General features: G+C 41.8%; 1 protein-coding gene across 8 annotated transcripts in view; it reads right to left on the reverse strand.

The window, feature by feature from the left end:
- The window catches only part of DPF3 (double PHD fingers 3), a 180,433-nt gene that overhangs the window by 90,476 nt on the left and 69,367 nt on the right, over window positions 1-20,590 (reverse strand). For all 8 annotated transcript variants that reach the window (XR_011679230.1, XR_011679232.1, XR_011679231.1 and 5 more), the window contains exon 2: window positions 2,457-2,617. Coding sequence is in view for 5 of the 8 variants with exons in the window: in XM_071427225.1 (XP_071283326.1) it covers window positions 2,457-2,617 (161 nt within the window). In the remaining 3 variants the exon portion in view is untranslated. The remainder of the gene's footprint in view (window positions 1-2,456; window positions 2,618-20,590) is intronic.

Below are 20,590 nucleotides of genomic sequence, written 5' to 3' on the forward strand. Positions count from 1 at the left end.
GAGTTATGTGCAGTATTGTGCGAAATTAACCCTGAACTGTTTATCATGAGATGCAGATTTCTGACTCCTTTAACAAAGAGAACAGCAAGAACTCAGGTTAATATGCTGAGTTCCTGAGTCTTCTCTGTTTTTCAAGTCTGTGTAAGTGAAAAGAGGTCCTGGAGCTTTGCCATTTGTCTTTATCTTGTTTTTCAGGTTAGGGATAGTAAATGGTAGTGAGCACAGCACATAAGACAGATACTGGGAGGGCTGGCAGAGAATTTTCAGAGTCCTTTAGTATGGGCACAAGCACATTGTGTACAGGCCAAAACCAGGCATGCTAAAACTGTAGAGGGATCCCTTGACTCACCATAATACTACAAGAAATAGATTAGAGAAAGACACTCAGGGGAGCACTAAATGGGCTAATAAAAATCAAGAATGAGAAAAGCAAATATGGGGGAGGAGGGCTGGTTCATTTCACACTGATTATTCTAATTCAAAACAAAGTCATCAGATTTGGTGGCCCATGCAGATGCAGGAGGCTTCTTTCACTTGATACTCTTTGTGAAGAATGTTCCACCATTAGTATCCAGTGCAGACCTGCAGGAGAAATGTCACCTATCCCCTTCTGCAGGGGCAGCTGCCAAACAGTTCACTATCAGAAGTGAGGAAGGAAAGATTTGCAGAATGAATTTGCTCAAAGTAGTCCACAAAGCTTGTGGCTGAGAAAGGCAAAGAATTAAGACATCTTAGTTCCTGGCGTGATGCTGTAACACAGTTATGATGATTCCTTCTGCACATGTACAAATGCCAATGACACCCACACAAGACTTTCTGTGTCTGTCTCTGTGGAAGATGCTGTTGACAAAACATTACTCATGAACACAGTGGATATATACCTCTGTGTGTGTGTGTGTATATATATATATCTATATCTTCTGACTGTGGGAAAGGGAAGTTTATGCAAAGCATAATCAATTAGGATTAGAGAATTTTCAGCTGAAACAAAACACTTGACTGTGGTTATGAAGCAATCCTACCAAAGAAGGGTCAGTCCAGAAGCTTAGAAAACTCCCATCTTGTGAACCACGTTCAGCCATCCTGAATTACCCCAGCAGTTTTTGTAGCTGAAATATTCTTTGGATATTTTTAACGCTGTAAAAAGATCTGTTGTCTCCTGCACCAGAAGTGGCTGCATTTTATTATATAAACAGTTTTCTGGTAGAACTGCAAGACAACACAAAATCTACTTTTCATATTTTAGTAATAGGAGGAGCACAAAGATCCTTCCTTTAGTGTATCCTAGAAAGGGGAGAAGGAAAGTTTCAGCTAAGACTCAGCTAGGCACTTTTGAGAAGCAGCAATTGTTTTCTTAGCCCCAGGAGCGTAAAGGAATATCCTGTGTGTTCCTCTCACTTCATCTCCTGTAAACAGACAGTGGAGGAGATTAGAGCAGGCTTCACCTTCCCATAATTTCAGATCTAGAATTTGAGGGGATGGAGGGTGAAGGTGGGAGGGTGTAAATATTGTTTAGAGAACAGGCACATATTTATGCACATGTGTGCATGTCATACTTCCAGTGCCCATGTACCCCAGGTCCCTTCCTGCCTGGATTCTCTGGGCTGCACTAAAGAAGGGGAAAAAAATGAAGTTAGAAATACACTTTGGTGCTGTTAAAAATCCTTTCCCTGAGCTAATTATTGGTCAGGTACTGAGCTACAACATAGCCCAAATTCCCCTTGGGGTTCAGAAGGACTTCTGTCTGAGCAACATCTCAGTCTTTGGTGACTGGTGACTGTCCTTTGCCTTTCAAAAGGGGATTTCAGATGGATTTAGTCTAACAAAGTAACAACTGACTGAAGTCTACAAAAATAACGGTGCTCTTTTCCCTGGAGCTTCCCTGAGCTGTGGAACAGGCATTAGCCAAAGCTCCTTAAGGAAATGTACCAACTTCTTTCTGTACCCAAGGGAACCACAGCTCCAGAACTGATATCCAAGTTAACCTATCCAAAGCAGAACCAGGATTTATAGGTATATTTCTAACCATTAGAACAACATTAATTCAATTAATGGACTCTCCTATATTTTACTTCAGTTTTATATCCTTCCTAATATAGTTCCTTATTTTCAGCATTCATCTGAAAAACTCCCACCTCCATCTTGGAGGTAATTCCAGTCTTTCTTAGAGCAGAGCATTGAGTCTTCTGCTACAGACTGGGATTGATAGCATGAAAAGAGCTACAATGATGCAGCCTTAGAAACTACCGTGTCAGGCACCTCTTTGCATAGAGAGAGTAATTAGCATGAGCTCTCCGCAGTTACCAAAGGAAATCCCCTGCAGGCACAGAGGTTTAGGCAGTTTCTCTTCTGTGTGGCCTGTAGCAGGTTTGAGCTCCTATTAATTAAACCCCAAGAGGGCTCAGTGGCCAGCCCTCCGTACATGCACGTGCATACAGAGACACAGCACTACCAACCTGGTCCCCTGTGCCTCTTCTCCATCCAGATGTAGCAGTTGTTCTGAGCCACCCCAGTCTGTGAATCCAGGAAGGGGAGGCGGACGCTGCGCTCGGCACAGAGCCGAGAGTTGTAGCTGCGACAGTGCTCAATCGCTTCTTTGTAGAACTGGTCCCCAAGGCTGCCAAGAGAGACAGGGCACAGTGAGAACGATTGAGCTGCCCCCTCCAACAAGAGTAGGAAAAGGGGACGTGAGGTTGGTTTGAAAATGGACAAACAGAAGAATTTTGCCTGGACAGATGCAAATGTTGGTGACACGAGACACTGATGAAGCAGATCATGCAGAAAGTGATGTCGAATTCATCAAAAGATCAGGCTGTCAGGAACCAGACACAGATCTTTTCAGTAGCAGCGTGGCTACTGAATGAGCAAATGATGCAATCACACTGCCCCATGACCCAGGGTCAGGCCCATGTACACCACAGTGAACTCTTTTGATTGTTTCCCTTCCCCTGTAGTTTGTCCAGCCAATTCAGCAAACCAGTCATTTCAAACCCATGTTACAGCAACTGCTGCAGTATGTTTTAGGCAACCAGAAAGCCAGCCAAGTTTAGAAGAACTTCGCTCCAGCATTTCTGGTGCCAAAGAGCCCATAAGAGCAAGGACCATGGTTCTCTTATTGTGTGCTTCTGAGGCATGAAAACACACCCCTGAATAACTAGAGCCATATCTGCAATGGTCAGACTAGATGCTTTGTCATAAGCCTTCCAGAGTTTTCCACAGTGAAGCCTGAGGTGCCAGGAGCAGCAGGCTACAGCAGCGACCAGTCAGATCCAGCATAGCAAATGCTGCTTTTCTCTGGAGCCCAGTGGCAATAACAGTTCTAAAGACAATGTCACTTGCTTCATAAATAACTGTTTGTTCAAAAATTCTGTAGAATCTTCATCCTCCCTTGAGATAGGTTTAAAAACTCTGCCTGCTGGAGATTACCAAAATCCTCCCTCCAAATTTTTCTAAACAGGGAAAAGCATCAAAGTAAAGCTACCCTGAGGACACAAAGCAGCTGTCATGCTGGAGCATTGCAAAGTAGGTGGGCCACACTGCTGAACCTCATTTTTGATCTATTGTCAAGGTGAAATTCACTCGTGACATGAATAGCTAGGAAAGATACCTGTTAGGGGTAAGTTCATTAGAAAACAGGAGCAGAATGATAGATGGCATAACTTGCTCTGACTCTGATATTCATTAGTGTGCAAAAAGAGTATAGCACATACAGCAAGTGAACCAAAGGGATGCATGCACAGAGATATTGCACAGAGATTTGCTGTTCTATTAGTTGTTTTCCCCACTATTCTCTTCCATAGGCACAACTGGCATTTTAAAATTTTGCACACCTCTGAATGTCAAATCAGAGCAAATTGCTCTGTTTTGCCATCTGTATCTTTTTGTGACTCACATCTTTTAAGTGACTCCTCAGTTGTACCTTATGATTTACATGGAAGTCAGACTCTTCTCATCTTGGCCATACTGGACCAATATCCTATCACTGGCAGGGGCCATAAGCAGAGGCTTAGGGAAGAACAAAAATACAGCAAATACCAAGGGAGGCACCTCAAGTTCTCCCTTCTCAATTCTGATGATCAGAACTCAATTTACCCAAGTCTCAGGTTATCAAATGATGGGGAGGTCAGAATATCCTTTGCCTACAGAGACTTCCTAAGGGGTTTTTAGAGGTTTTGTGCAGCAGTGAACATCTGTGTGAACATTGTGCCTCACAGACCTGTCCTCCCCCTGCTGACCACCAGCTCCTGGGCGGCTGCCAGCACAGGGATATGTGGAGGGCAGCTGAAGGAGAGAGCTCTCTGGGCTGTGCAAGCAAGTGGAGGGTACAGCATGGGCAGAGCCTGTACAGCAGGATCCCTCCAGACACTGAATCCCCTGCAATGACCTCAAACGCCCTTTTCCATAAAAAGGCAGGGGGGAAGGGAAGGGGAGCAGGGGAGAAAGAAAAGATAAGCTGCTCTACTATACAAAGAATGTGACTAGGAAGAAATGAAATCTTATTAAAAGCTGTAATTAAAGTTGTACACTTGTGTAATCAAAGTCAGTAACAAGGAGACCCCAGTTGATCAAAGATTAACAGCTCTTTCCACAAACACTTGAGCTTCCTCAGAGCTATGTCAGATTCCTTCTATATTAAACCAGAGATGCTCTCTAACTCTAAGGAGTTTACTGGAAATAAATAGGCATAGCTATGTGACAAAAAACTGCCACCACTGCATAAGTCTTCCTTATGCCAAAAATCACTTCAGTCATTAGAATATGTACACCACAAAGCAGCCATATTGACAAAAACAATACATCTCAGCATTAGGGTATGGGATATATAGGATCTGACTGGAGATTGCCTCAGTTTCCATCTTGCTCTAAGACTGAAAATAACTATAAGTCTTCAAATGTAAAATATTTTGCTATAAATCATACTATCAAGTAAATTTCAGATTTTTCTAAGTGGGATAAAAGGGCATTTGAGATCCTAATGGCAGAGAAGCAACCAAGCTAATGGGTCAAATTCACTCTTGACAAAATCTTGCAGTCTAGCTGTTTCATTACATTTACTTTAAAAGATTTTTAAATATGCAATTTTTTGCCTTAAAGAAAAATAACAATTTAGAAGTATTCAGTCATCTCCATATTTTAAGAAAGCTTGCCTTGGCTCCACTACTGCAAGCACGATCAAAAAATGCAGTTCTCTAAGTATTCACTGGAAAGCTATTCAGATACTGAGACCTTGAGGAATTACCCTGGCCTTAATTATAAATGGAATTATTTTTTTAAGTGACAAATAATCAAATATAGGAAAGCAAAGAAATGGTATTTCCCCACGACAGTCATATGTCAGTGGTAAACAGCTCCCCTGATATTACTTTTGGGTGCCTAGTTGTTTTGTTTTACCATTAGTTAGGGTTTTTTTTAAAGAACTTCAAACTGAGAGATATTTTTTCCTTTTTTGTGTGCTACATACCTAAACACAGCATGTTTTATCTTATGCAGGAAAAAACAGAAAGTGTACTAAAATCAGGGCAAAAAAGGGGAAGCATGGTCCCATTGTGTTCCTCATTGCAGAGTCAGGGAGGTGGGACAAATCCCAGCCCCCTCCCAGGAGGTTTACAATGGAGCTGGAGAACAGACAAGGGTGGGAATAAGACTGGAAAGCACATGAGCTCCAATGAAACTCAAACAGATCCGTTGAGTTTGAGCAAGTGAGATACAAGAAGAAGAAAAAAAAAATTAATATTATAAAATGTATCATATGTCAGAAAAAAAGATTAATTATCTGTTACATGCTTCATAGTTTTCCCAAACTGTGTTGCTATGGAAGACTTCCACTTCAACTCCTGAAAAAGTATCTGTAAAAACTATGGGGAATTTCCTCATTATTTTTATGAAAAGTATGTATGAGTCAGTACTGTGCAGTGACTGACTGCAAGGGTCAATTCTTCCCTTTGGACAGGGGAGTTAAAGGTCACACAGACTTGTCTAGATTGATATTAATGACACAAAATCATCAGCATATGTGCAGATTTTAAAGATGCTGGGAAAAAGCAAGGAGCAGACATGAACAACTGCTGGACAAGGAAGGCAAATCATACTGAAGGCAGCACAACTGGAAATACAGAAAGAGTTGTCAGCACACTGTGAAAAACACACGCCCTTCAGTAGAGAGCCCCAGGTGAAACCCCAGATGTTTGGGACAGGCATGCCAGTGACACTGCTGGCACACACACAGGCTTTGCACTTGCATACCATGAATACTAAAATAACCCAGTTCTGGCTGACTGATAAAAGCTCCTGCACTTGGAAAAGAACAACCTATGCTATTGCATACTCCTGCAAAGCTGCATAGGAGGGGTAAATGTTTAGTGTGGTTAGGGGCTCTTTACTGGTGAAAAAAGTGGGACTGAAACTAAAGAGCAGGCTGGGAGCAGTGGAAGCTCAGTGTGAATGGGGAGGTGAGCACTCTGAAAGCACCAGCAGCCCTGTGGGTGCTGGGACTGCCATGAGAGCCTGGTGCAATTCTGTGCAGCCTTGCAGGTGGTCACTGCCATGACAGCAAGCACCAGCACAGAAGATCAGAGTTTGTGACATCCTTGAGGTCACTTTTCTTTTAAGTGTTAAGAAACTGAGGTTTTCTATCATGGAATCAGGTCAGCTAATAACAAAGCCAGGGAAGAACAATTCTTCCCTTCCCTCAATCTTTGCCTGCTAGCTCTAACTAGACCATAAGGTTTCTGAGCAGACTCCAACTTACCACTTCTCTGTATAGTACCTAGTGCCATGACTCTGCTGTCTAGGCATGCCTTCAATAAGGGGAAAAAAAAAAAAAAAAAAAAGAAACCCAAGAACTTGCCTGTCTTATAAGCCCATAAATTTGCAACAAGGACCAGGAGCCTGACTTCACTCCAGATGTTCAAGATGTTTCTGTGCTGACAAGGGGTCCTGATGGGCCCTGAAAGCAGCAGAGCAGCTCTCCACCACTACTTTGCAGTCCATCCTGCAAAGTCACATATTTTTGAGTGCACTTACACCTTTTAAAACAGCTACAAAATAGGCAGAATCCAGAGTGCCCCTCCTGCAGTGCCTAACACAATTGAGGTTAGTACCCAGAGAAGGTGAGCACTCACTGAACACCTATAACTAGCCATGCTCAACAATGATTACAGGTCCACATCACCCTGGAAAAACTTGTATAACAAAGAACCAGTCCTCCCTCAAGTGCAGTTCCTAAATTTCTTCCAGACACCTCTGAGTATGAATCCAGATTGTCTCCAGTTCTTGAAGCCAGGCCTTATTCTAGTCATTTCCCTCTAAAGCCATGCTCACTACACGACTAGGCAAGTAAAAACCTGATAGCACAGGAAGAAATGACTAGTCATGCAACAGAAAGCAACAGACTTTTTCTTCTACAGTTTGCAGCGGTCCTCAGCCATGATCAAAAATGTGGGCCTTGCTTTCCTTAAGACCATGGACTTTTTGTTTACTATACATTTAGTCTCTAGTCTTACATTTTAGATCATTTGATACTGTGAGGTACAGCAAGGACAACCAAAAAAGGCCTTTTAAATCAGAACTTGTTTTTCAGCAGCACTGCCATCCAGTTTCCAACTGGGTGAGATCTGAGAAGAGGTATGAGAGAAGTGGTGCAATGCAGCTTCAGAAGATACTTTTTACTCTCCTTTTAGAGACACTCATGAATGAATCTGGAAATAAAACACCAGTGAGGTCTTAGACCTTCTCACAAAGTTGAACAGAGACTAAGAAATCATGCAGGCATCACCTGAGTTATCAGTTGCCTGCAACACTGGACACCATCTTGGACAGCTACGTGTCTTGGCAAGTGTTGAGAGAGCTGCACTGAGCTGGCTATACTATTCCTTTCCAGCAGGTCCCACAAGGCCCCTGACAGGCAGCTGCTCCTTCTCTCTATGACCTGTGACACAAAGAATGCCTCAGGGCTCAATTCTTTAGCCACTTCTGTTTAATATCTGTGCAAAACCTTCAGGGAATATGATGAAGTATCTAGGCAGCAATGCCAGCCATGACATTGATGACATGCAGTTTATGTATCTTTTTCCCTCTCATGCCGACAGCACTCTCCCATACCTCACAGTGTTAAAAGCAAGGGCAGCATAGCTGGCAGAGGTGAAGTCAGAGGAGGTCAGAATGAGGCTGATTGGAAGTGGGAAGCGTTACAAACTATGCACTAACATTGTTAATGTGGACAATCTTACAGACACAATCACCAAAAGGGCCTTTCTCTCTCTCTCCAGTCAGCAAAATTCTCTTCTCAAGCTGAAGCCTGGTCATGCTCATGTGTGTTTCTCCCATCTGGACTGGCCTACTCTGACTCTCTACCTCAGGCTAGATAAGCAACAAAGACAGAGTTAGTTACAAAACTGTGGTACCTCCTCTGCCACAAAGCAAGCCAAAGAAGCCCACAGTCCCCTGCCCGACCTCATGTCTTTTCCTCACAAACTCTGAAACACCACTGATTTTCATGAGGAGCACAGTGGACTAAGTTGAAGCTGCTTGAACATCTGCTTCTCCTTGCTATACCCAGTTGCAGCTGGAAACCTGTGCTTAGCAGAATCCAGCCCCACCAGGGCTCCTGTAGCATCTTCAGACAGCAGATCTTCAGCTCCAGAGCATCTTCCCAGAAGAGATAAAGCATTCTGCTTTGCTCATGCCCACATTACGTTGCAAGATGCTAACATAATTATTCATCAAAAGATCCAAGCAAAAGAAAATATGACATATTCAAGAGTGTTAGACAACTATTGAGCATTAAACAACAAAGGGCTGGCTAGGCCCCTCCTTTGGCTGCACTCTCTGGAATTTCTAGTTTATAGGCAGTGCTTAATTGCTAGAAGCATGCACCCTTTGCAATTGCATCAAAGTAGGACGTAAAGATTCAAGAGGAATAGCAAATGGTTTTCCTGGTGTTAGGTGAAGCATAACAGACTGCTCAAAATCCAACCACAAAATCTGATGGCAAGCCAGAAAGTGCAGGAATGTGCAGATTCAGTTTTCTCATAGTGGTCCATTGCATCTGTCCCTGCACAACATTTTCTAATGATGTAAGGGGTGTGAATGTGAGCAAAGGCAATACAGGATTTCCAGATGTGCTACAGAATGACTCAAACTTTCTGGGCTCTCGGTTTTTTAACATAAACTTGGCAGCTTTCTAAACACAGATCTTCAGTCTCCAAGAGCCAGAGTCATTGAGACAGCTATTTCATTTCTATACATAATTTCACCTGATAGACAACATGAAGACTGTATAACTTTCCCCAGGCTGGGAAGCCATGTCAGAGAAACAATGGCTAGCAGGACTCTTTTGGTAGTAGGTAGACTACACAAATCAGACCACTAAACAGTATACAAAGCAGACAGTGTTGCTGGAGCAGCAATGATCCAAGGGTAAACAAAAGACTTTCCAGGAGAGTTAACGCCTTTTATTGGAAGAACTCATGCAGACAGGTCAAAATAGACAAGCTTCTAGCACTTGTTCACTGCTCTGTGGCAGGTGCAGAGACTGTATGTGGTTCAAGGGATTAGGAGCCATCAGAGAGTTGATGACAGGATCCTGAGTCAGCACTGGCACAGAGCAGACATTACAGCAATCAAAAAGATGCCCTGAGCTATAAGTCTAGGTTGAATCCAAATCAGTGTAAAAGCAATGTGAGGTTTTTTAGCACCCTCCTCCAAGCACTCAGCATTAGCAATCTATGTAGAAGAGCAAAGAAATCCCCCTTTTGCATGTATTTACTAGAAGACCTCCCCTGATGGGTTGGAAATCCCTGCTGGCCACTTGTGGCCAGAATCAACAGGGTACTCACTGCTCGAATCACGGTGTGATGCTGATTGGTAACAGAGAGTGCAGCCTCATAGAGTGAGCTACATTCACTGCTCTGGAAACAGGCTTAGGCTGTAATTTAATCCACTGTGAAACTACAGGTATCATCTCATGCAAAAAGTCTGTCTTTGAAGAAAAATGACAAAAGGTAGGCTTAACTTACAATTTGAGGAAAATTGATCTGATTAGCCCCATCCTCACATGTATTGTAAAAGTATGAGAGCTCTGCTGGCATTTCCATTTAAAGAAAAGAAACAGCAGCACAAGTTAATACTGCCAAGAAGAGTGCGGTACATGATGGTATCTTGCTGACAAAAATCTGGCTTTCAGGGTAAAGAGCTGCAGCCCTCTTTGTGCAGGAATAAGGAATAGAACAAGATGTGCTCCTTTTCCTGCAGCTGTGCATGGCCCTGCTCAGGGCCTGCAGCCACATTCCCAGTTCTTGAAGCCAAAGTAGTGGGATCATTCTGCCCATCTCACTCACCTGTTAACATGCAGAGTTGTTGGCTGGATACAAGAGGTATCTGTGTATGGTGCAAGCTGATGTGTACTTATGAAATTAGGTATTTCAGAAGATTAAGTTACCAGCCCCATTCAAATACACCGGACTGTGAACAATTATACTACATTGCATGTGGTAATTTGTCCACATCTTCTCTTACTTTACTTTCATTTCCATGAAGAGGCGTCAGCAGCAATGTCCATGTCATACATCAGGCTACCTAAGTTGTTTCCAGAGACAGACATTGCATACAATCTCTATTAGACTCAGCACAGTGACCAATTAGGTTAATCTCAGAGGCAGACTCCTTGGGGATATCTCAGAGCATCTATTCTTTCTCAGGCCAGAGTTTCTGTTTTAAAGAGATGCAGCATCATCCAATTAAATGAACAACAGGTGTGAAAGGTAATAACCTAGACCTCTTTTGTGTCTGAAGACAGCACTCAGAATTCAGCTTGGTCCTAACCTCCCCTAAAAGGTCAAAAATTCTCTCCAATTACTAAGGGAATGAACTAGTGAAAACTTCAGCAACAGCATTAGATTTGACATGACAACATCTAAGGGATTTCTTTATATATATTTTTAGAAAAGCAACTTAAGCTGCTGGGGCCTGGGGTCACCAGAATTCTGTTTGGCTTAGTGCAACAATGGTCTTACAGGTGAGATGTAGTCAAGACAAAGTCTATCCACTCAGCTCCCATGGTTCTGATTTCCCACAGTGATCCTATCTTTTGCATTCCTGGTAAAAACCATAATCTATCACCTAAGCTGGCACCAGGAAGACAGCAAACCAGACTTCTACAAATTACTCTGCCGTGACTTCCTTTGTAGCTTTAATAGTTCCCCTGCAGAACACCGGTAACACCCTACACTTACCTCAATAATAAATCGTGTGCATTACTTCAGGCACTGTCTGTACTAAAAAGATGCTCAGATCATGAAAAGAAATCCTCTCCTAGCTCTAGCTGTGCCAGCTAAAAATATCACCCATCCCCTCCTACCCTGCTGCTTTTCACTGCTTGTCTCCCAGATCTTACTGCTCCCACACCTCCTGCCAGTGGCAATGTTTGTGTGAGTGCTCCCTGACTCAGTTCAAGCAAGGCCATTCGATCTGTTCGAGCAAACCCAGCTGACATTGCCCGGAAGAGCTGAGGGCAAGCTCACAAAACCCCTTCTGCCTCCAGAGGTATCTCCAGCAGTACAACCAGCTTGGGTTAGCCTTCAAGTGGCACACCTGTTTGTTTGCAATGGGAAAAAGTCTGGCCACACCATCAGTGGTGGGAGCTAGGTCACTCAGCCAGCAGCACAGCCCTTTTGAGAGACACAGCAAATGCAAGTGGGAGTTACATCATTGGCCCAAATGACATCAGCTAAACTGACAAGAGCATTCTTTTTCATGTGTCTCTAAGTATCTCATCTTTCATGAAGCTACATATCTCCACCACAGCTCAACAGGCAGTGAGATGCCAGGAAAGACCAGGGGAGTTTTGCCCCATGCTTTAAGCCATGTCAGAGTCCCAGTTGTCCAAGCTCTACAGCATGGTCCTGGTCTGATTGACCTCTGTCAGCCCTCTTGGAAGTTCGCAGGCTGGGATTTCCCCTGCACCCTGTGCAGTTATTTAGTAGACAAATATACAGTGCCATTCAATCCAGGTTACAGAATTTAAAAGAGATTAAAATAAACATGCAAGTAGAAGAGTAGTACAAATGTTCCTAAATGGCATGCAAGCTTCCCCACTACACTGAACTGCTATTACATTAATATTTTAGGTACTTTCTGTCCTTTGACTAGAAAGAGTTAGTAAACTCACATTTTTCTGCTGGCTCATCTCTTTTGTAGGAACCTTGTATCTCCTGCTGCAAAGGAAATGCCACTCCAGGAAACAATCCTTTTTGCACAGGTGAAAATGATCACACAAGTAGCAAAGCAGAGATTTATATAGATCAAACATAAAATCACATAATTATTAGAGTTGACTTTGCCTCTGAGGTCAGCCTTGGGAAAAAATCAGCTAGAGTCAATACTTTGAAATTACTAAACTTGAATGGGTAGCACTTACAGGTCCTTGGTCATGATCTATGTGTGACAAACTGAATACACATGTAAGAAAACACTAAAATCTACTATGTACCTAGTCAATAATTATCAAAACAGGAAATTATATTTTCTGTTCTCTATAAAGTCATCTCATGCCTAGATAACTAAAGTTGTGTTTCTTTGAGTTATTATTTCTCCTAAATACACAGGAACAATCATTCTGGTACTTGTATAAATCTGCTGGCCTTGGCAGACGTACAGCAGGGATATACTTGACTCATGCTACATGGGGGAATTCCCAAGATGACTGTGAATTAGATTTCCTTTTCTCACCTCCTTCCCCCAGCTCTACGCACAAATGGAAGTAGGGTAGATTACGGTCATTCCTCTGCTAAAGTTTCATTATTACCCTTCAAAAAGTAACAATAAAAATTGTAAGAGGTGAAACATGCATCCAACACATCATCTCACAGCTCCCTCAGCATAAAGAATGCCCTGTATTGAGAGCACACTGGAACTAACTCAAAGTTCTAGGCACAGGATCTTCTGCACCTGGAGCATATCCCATGGGAGCAGAGCAAACCACCATTGCAAATACTAATATATAATTCTGAGGAGTGATGTTTCAAACACCTGTGCCCTGGTTTCTGTAGATATTTATGCAGCACCCAAGAGGAACTCTCTAATAAAGTCAAGAAAAAGTGCTTGCCACAACCAGCTTTCAGAAACTCAAATATCTGATGGTCTTTCCCATACACATGGACTTTCCTTGCACCTCTTTTTCTTCTGCCTTGCTTCCTGTTCTCAACACCACCTTAATTCAAGTATCAGATTGAGGTGGTTATTACTTTAGAACAGTTAAATTAAATGCAAAAGCTTTGTAATTCACTTAACAATTAGCAAAGCCTCCAATACTGTTTTGCTGCAATTATCACTGCAAAATAACAATCCTTTTGTCTGCTCAAATAACTTATTCTTTTGGCAAGTCTGAATGACTCCAGTTGTTTAATGCATATCCCCATCATACTAGGGCAGACCTCAGAGTCACTTTTGGCCCTGTGTATTGACTGAGGTCTTCAAGAACTTGTGATGAAACCCTGCCTGACCAAGCATCAGGCCCCAGTTCAGCACAGCACGTTATTCAGAATGCAAGTCCCCTTCAACTCAAAGTTAGGCAGATACTTGAAAGTCTTGCTGAAGAGAGATGGCAGCTGAACAGATAGCACATGCTTCAGTGCACTTTTAGAATGAGGTCTTAGAAGCAGATACACGTGGGCAAGGCTGTTCAGGTCAGTTTATCATGTTTTCCCAGCTGGAACTAGCCAGAGCTAACACATTGGTTCCATTTTCTTTCTGTATGTAATACACTGCAGTAGTTAAAGCTGCAGGTCACAAAAGTGTAATCTAGGGATCATGAGACAGTCATTAATCAATCAACCAGTGGAAATAGGAGCTGGGTAGATATCATTATCTCTACATTACAGATGAGACATAGAGAGTTTGCATAACAAAGCCAGAGAGAAAGAGAAGTCATGTTTCTTATTTCCCAGTTTTGCTCCATCTTTTCCTCTGAAATTTGTTTTCTCACTCTACAAGACTTCTTTCCTCAACTGCCATCCAATAATTTTCTTGGTTCAGAGAGACAAAGCTGACACCAGATCATGCTGAAAGCTCGTTAAAGCTCTTCTATACAAAAATCTGTTAAAGAAATATAAAAGTAACCTTTCTTGCTTTTTTTTTCAGATATCCCGTAAAAGCTACCTGAACGCTGCAGTGACAGTTGATAAAAATAACAATGACAAGCAAAAACAATGACTAAACAAGAGTTTGGACATGGAACTAAACTGCATACAGTCTCCACTTGTCTGTACCCCAATTAGCAAAGAATGGAGACAAGCATCACACTGGTCTACAAACAGGACAAGAAAAGGATCGACAAGTAACTGAAGGAAAAGAACTGCAGGAGTCAACTGTCAGAGCAGAGAGGTTACAGAAAAAGAGAGAGAGAGGTTTGCCCATTGCCCTGGAGTAATGGCTAGCCTTTAACACATGGCCTCTGCTCCTGTCAGTATTTCCTCTTGGACAGGTTATCTCAGGAATTTATGCTTTCCAATAATTACCTTTCAGAGGGCTCTCACTTATCTTGCAAGAGGAATCCAACAGTAACCTGACCTGCATTGCTCATGAAATCACCATCCACCCCCTCTAACCTTACATCCCATCCCTCAAAGCAAAAGCAAGCAGCCCTTCCCAGACTTCCAGCACTACATCAGCTGATAAAATTGCTTGGCAAAGTTGATAAAAATAAGAGTTTCAGTGCTTAATGTTACATAAACATAGATGAGCTAGCAGGCAAAAGCAGTGCAATATTACAAGCAGGTTAAAATACCTTGTGTGGTAACATATTATCCAGAACTCAAGATGAACAATTGTCTTGCACCACCATAAGAAGCATTTTTACCCAAGCGTAAGTTTTATGTTTTTGCTGCAGCAGATCTCAGACCCAATCAGCATTGGCTTTAATAAATTTTGGGACTCTCAGGGCCCTTTAATTAAGCTCTCTTCCAGTTACTCTTTCAAGCTACCTTTCCACTGCTATGTGAATTGTTTTTCCTCTTAAAATATCAGTGCCAAAGGGAAGCTTTTGCTTTTGGCATTCACTCCAGAGCCATTTCAGATGAACTTGTCTATCTTTGCTCAAGTATATGTTATTACACTCAGTTTAATTATACTCCCATTCATGCTCTGATCAAGGCCCTCTCAGGTTGGCTTTTTGTGTAAGGGACTCCATTACATCCAGTACAAGCTGATGGGAACCCATTTATTCCCATTACCACAGCTAGAACAAGGAGAATGATTCTTATTTTTTATTTTGGATTTAATGAGATATCCCTTCAGCCAGTCAGTGGTGATAAGGAAATACTTCATTATCAAGTTCAGAGGAAATATCAGGCCTGATAGAAGAAGTAAAAAGTTGTGTAACATTCATCATGGAACCCTGTCATCAGTCCGAAACATATGGTCAGGGCACATAAACCATTAAATCTCGGTTGCAGAGGGGATTTCTCTCAATGGGCTTGCAGCCACTTTAGGGCAGGAACCCAGAGGAATCTTTCATTCTTTTTCCTACGCTGGTTACCCAATTAACTTCAGCCTGGAATAATGTCCATGCCTCGCTCTGGCTGCATTATTTTAAAGGAGTCACATATTGCATTCAGACCCATGAGAACTGTGGACAAATGCACACACTCTCTCAGGCATTCCCATACTCCCATAGGAACAGGATGGCACCACAAGAAAGAGTTTGATGTAGGGAGAGCATAAGAGAGGAGGGCAAGAGAAAGCTGCAGTTCCCTCATTAAACTTCAATAGGTGCCTAGGCCCAGCAATGCTGCACTACAGTTTGGATTTATGTTTCCCAATTAACAGAATTCACAGCATAAAGTTTTCTCTTTTTGTTTTAAAGGGGGAGAAAGAGGAGAAAAAACACATTCCAACTATTTGGCACAGCAAATTTCCCCAGCTATCCTCTGGGAACAAAAAGGGAGGGGGGAAAAAAAGGCTTGTCACCACACAATTTAAAATAACCCATCTTTGCTGGCTCCGCTGTGTCTCAGGGGTAGATCCAAGCCTTAGCTCCCACCCATTAAGGCTGCAGGCCCAAAACACTTGACATTCATCAGGAGAAGCAAAACAGCTCCAAGGCAGTGGAAGGGGGAAGGGAAGAGTGTCTCCATGGGCATGAGTTGAGAAGGGAATTAAAAGAAAGGATCTGCAAAAAGGTCACATGTAAAGAGGGCATGGAAGTCTTCTTCCAAAGACTATCACACATAGATGAATCCTCTTGGTGTAGTTGCTACTGAGCAAAAGCAGGCAGGTAAATGTCCTCTGCCCTCTGTGGGGTGCTTTCTATTGTGGTTAGCTTGGGAACTGTTATTTGATAGCAGCACTGTTGGCTGTATCACTTGAACAACAGGATGACGGTCTCCTTTCTCTCTAAAGTGTCTCCTCTTCTTCCCAAAGAGAACCACAAGCCACATACATGGAACGCAAAAAAAATCTAATCATCTTTAGTGAGGGTTATGAAAGAAAAACCCTTGAGATCCTCTTTGGAGATTTTGTGTAACATACACTCATCAGTTACACACTAAATTTTTCTCAGCATAAAAACTAGGAGACAGCACCACGTGACTCAATGAAACACAGGACACTTTTTGCAGAAAAGGGAAAACAATTGAATGTATTACATAGCTCAGCTTGAGTTCCTTAAAGCATCACATCTGAGCTCTGAAGGAATCAGTAGCTTAATCAGAGCCTCTCTGCTCAACAAACAAGCAGGCTTGGCCAATATTTCAAAGAAGTAGTGATCATTCTTTACTGTGATGTAGTCAAAGAAAGAAGCACAAAGATGGAGAGATGGAAAGCAAGTCTTCTCTGCAGCAGTCAGGAAGAAAGCAGAATTGCAGAGCTGTACGAGCCAGTCCTGGTGTGACACTGGCAGTGCACTAAAGCATCTGCTCACAGCTTACACCAACACACAACAATGATGGCACAGCATCAACCACAGCGCAGCAGCAGGTACCACACCCTGCTGATCATGCTGCTCCCTCTCAGCCCATTCAAGAAGCAAACTTTTCAGGTTTGACTATCACTCATCTACAGCATTGCCAATACACAGATTGCATATATTTATAAATTAATCACTGCCACATGGATTCCTGGGTATAATGCTGTCATGAATGATCTTGATACTTTACTTAAGAGGAGGTATAGGAACACACATATGGGTTTTCAATGCAATGGATGCCTGGTGTTCATTTGACATTTTATGTGTTGAGATACAACTCTTGTCATTCTTGTTGTGCGAGTAATGCAGAGCTGGGGGAATCTCATAACTTGATTTTCATGCAACTTCTTGCCAGAGAGAAGTTCAATTATAAGAAAACAATACACTTATATGAATGATAAGTTCATGCCTCATTTTTCTCTCCTCCTTTGGTCTAGCAAGCCAGAAGACTGAAGGAAATAGGGCAAGTCCAAGTGCAGAGCACATTAAACTAAAACAAACCTTCAGTATTGAAGTCAGCTGATAAACGGTTGGCATCTGTGTCTTCAGCCAGTGGCATCTTAGATGAAATTACATCTGTTTCTACTAAGTACATCCCACTCCATTTTACCCTTCATAAATTTGCCCATCAGCTAATGAGGTTTCTCAGTTTTGTCTGGTGCATGCAAAAGTGGAGAAACAGCTGGAAACTGCTACGGCATCTGGAAAGTATCTGTGGCAAAAAATTCCTAGAGGATTTTGAGGTGGTAGCTGGTATGGCTATAATTTACTAGAGGATGACATGGTTTTGAGATTGTTTTTAATATCCCAAATCTGACACTTTACAGAATCTTTATGCTGCACGCTTGTGCTTCGGTTTCTTTGATGTCTGTTTTCTGTTAATTCTGCCTACTTAAAGGAGATAATCTTGATAAAATGTTGGAGAAGAATCCCAGAACATCTGGTTCTGCAGAAAGAAGAGGACTAAGTTCTAGCAATATCTACTTTTTAGACAGTTGTTAGTGCTCCAAAAACGGCAGTAAAAATATAGCTTGTCTCTGCAATTATCTGCTTCCTTCAGGATTTCATATTCTATAGTCACTTGAAGAACATGTTTATATAATATCCTGAAGGACCAAATGGCTACTGCAGTAATATTGTTCCATGTGATTTCAACTGTCAGTATATTTGAAAAGAGGAACACTACAAAAAATTTTTAAAGGGTGGAAACAGAAAAAAATGCAACTTGCTTTTGTAAAGCATTTAATATTGTAACAACAGGTAAATTATGATAAATTACAGTTCACCTTCAGTCTTGGTTTAAGGCCTGAACTTCAGAAACATAATTGCCCCATGCCATTGTACGTTTGGTGGCGATTTAAGTTTGCATAGACTGAGAACTCCATTTTGATTTCTCCTAGATTTACACTCATTTTACTAAGGTAAAAAGCTGCACAAGATGGAAGAAGAACGAGGCCACAGCATTGGTGTTGGTATTTGTCTATGTACTGGGGGATTTGTTCAAAGACTGTGAGGTTGAAAAGACAGGTATCAAATCAAATCAGTCCAGTGGGGAAACTTTTAATCATGGCTCCCACTGAACAAAACAGCAATACCATTGGGATTGACACATTTGAATAAGTAAGGAAAGATGGCAAGAAAAGACTGAAAAGGGATCAGTAAATGGAACAGCACACAGCAGGGACTGTGTGTCTTTGAACAACAAAGGACTGGAGATTACAAACTGAAAAGTGGAGCCCCATCTCTGCCAACTCTACAAAATAATATACAAGGCATTTACCACGCAAAGGTCCACAAAAACAGTGTACAAACTCCCAGTATTCTGAAAACACTTAAGATCTATAGTAAAAAAAAAAAAAAAAAATCACAGGTTCCTCAAGTCCTATAAGCTGCCCAAGAAACACAAACCTATCATTACCAGTGCTCTAGGGCATGCAAAATTTCAAGGGGTTTGGGAGGCAAATGTGCTTAGATCATGTCAGGAAGTAATCCACATCCCATGCTACAGAGAAAAGCAAAGAAGACCTAGAAGACAGCAGATGACAAAGCACTCTAGGACTGTGGACTCCTCCTATCCATCCTTCTTTTCATATCACAATGCATACAAGGGATGATCAAACTTCAAAAATTTATAGGAAGGCCCATTCCAAATGATAAAGCTGAACCATCATGAGGGATGGTAGGTAGAGGGAAATAGGAAAAGTCAGGTCAGATAAAGCTTCAAATCTGGCCAGATTTGGAAGCTTTACAATGTAGTATTTGATTGGATCTTTACCAATAAGTTCCATCTTAAGCTTGAGTTTCAGGTACACCTGCTCTAACTGCAAAAGTAGGCAGGAAAGGGACTAAGTCCAAGTTCAAGAAGTTTCGCCCCTGACCTATGGGGAATAAGCCTTTTTTATCCTGATATTCCCACTTCTCTTCCTGTAATCCAGCTGCAACCCACACCTGGCATTTAACAGAATCACAAAATGATTTCTGTTGGAAGGGACCTTAAAGATAATCTAGTTCCAATGCCCTGCCATGGGCAGGGACACCTTCCACTAAACCAGGTTATTTTCGTATTTTCATCTTTCAAAGCAGTGAAGTATTTACAATATTTCCAAATCAAACTACTCAAAAAGTCATGAGTTGGATCCTGTTTCTGAACTAGTAGATTATTTTAGTTGCAAATATTTCTACAGGCAGCAGAGACAGAAATTTCAGCAATAAAACTGGAAATTTCATGTAGTCCCCAGCTTCTAGGAGCTGGAGTTGCTAAGAAAGCAACATATTTTGAAAGCATTAACAAAATCACTATCAAATGCCTAGATAATAAAACCAGAATAATACTAGTATGTTAGACATTAGCACACATCTTAGCCAAAACTGGCAACCTGAGTTGAGGGAAACTTCTTTCTCCACCAGGAAGATCTCCCTCAAATAAACCAGCTCTAACTACAGTCTGTTTTTCTCTTATGAAGAAAATGCTCTTCTAGAAGATGACTGAACCACTTTCTGTGTGCTTCAGAGTACTCTTGACTTACATCAGTGCAAAAGGAGAATCAAGACACTTTGTACTATTCTTCCTGTAGCTTTGTAACAACAGAGGACATTTTAGAAGGACTGACAAGACTTTTAAAAGAGTGTACTGAAGGAGACAGTTTAGGCTACTAAAATTAAAGTAACTAATCAATCCAAAGGTAATTCTCTTTGTTTAACTTAGGCCTTCACAGACTGTGAAACCTAAAGTTTGCAATCTGTTGCAATCCCTGGAGCTTGATTCTGTGTTGAGCAAACAGAAAAATCAACCATGGGCAGAGCTCGAAGCAGTATCAGGAACCATTCTTATATTTTATTCACTCCACTTTTATTCATCCATCATGCTCTAAAACTTGCTGACAAAGTTGAAGTGTCAGGATACAGCAGAAGTCCCATCCCACAACACCATCCAATGATTTCTCCACAGCTACAGGGTCAAGACTGGATATAAAAATGGCTGCTCTTTTCTGAACAAAAATGGCCTCTAAATTTAGATCACAAACATACCTTTGATTTCCCTTCTCCCTTCCTTGAAATCTCCCAGGTAGAGGGTCCTGAAAACATGAGTCACTCCAAATAATAAATCTAATTGCTCCCTATTCTACCCCA

Source organism: Agelaius tricolor, unplaced genomic scaffold (genome assembly GCF_023055355.1).
Source record: "Agelaius tricolor isolate 1412-34295 unplaced genomic scaffold, bAgeTri1.0.p SCAF_5, whole genome shotgun sequence".
NCBI classification, from domain to species: domain Eukaryota; kingdom Metazoa; phylum Chordata; class Aves; order Passeriformes; family Icteridae; genus Agelaius; species Agelaius tricolor.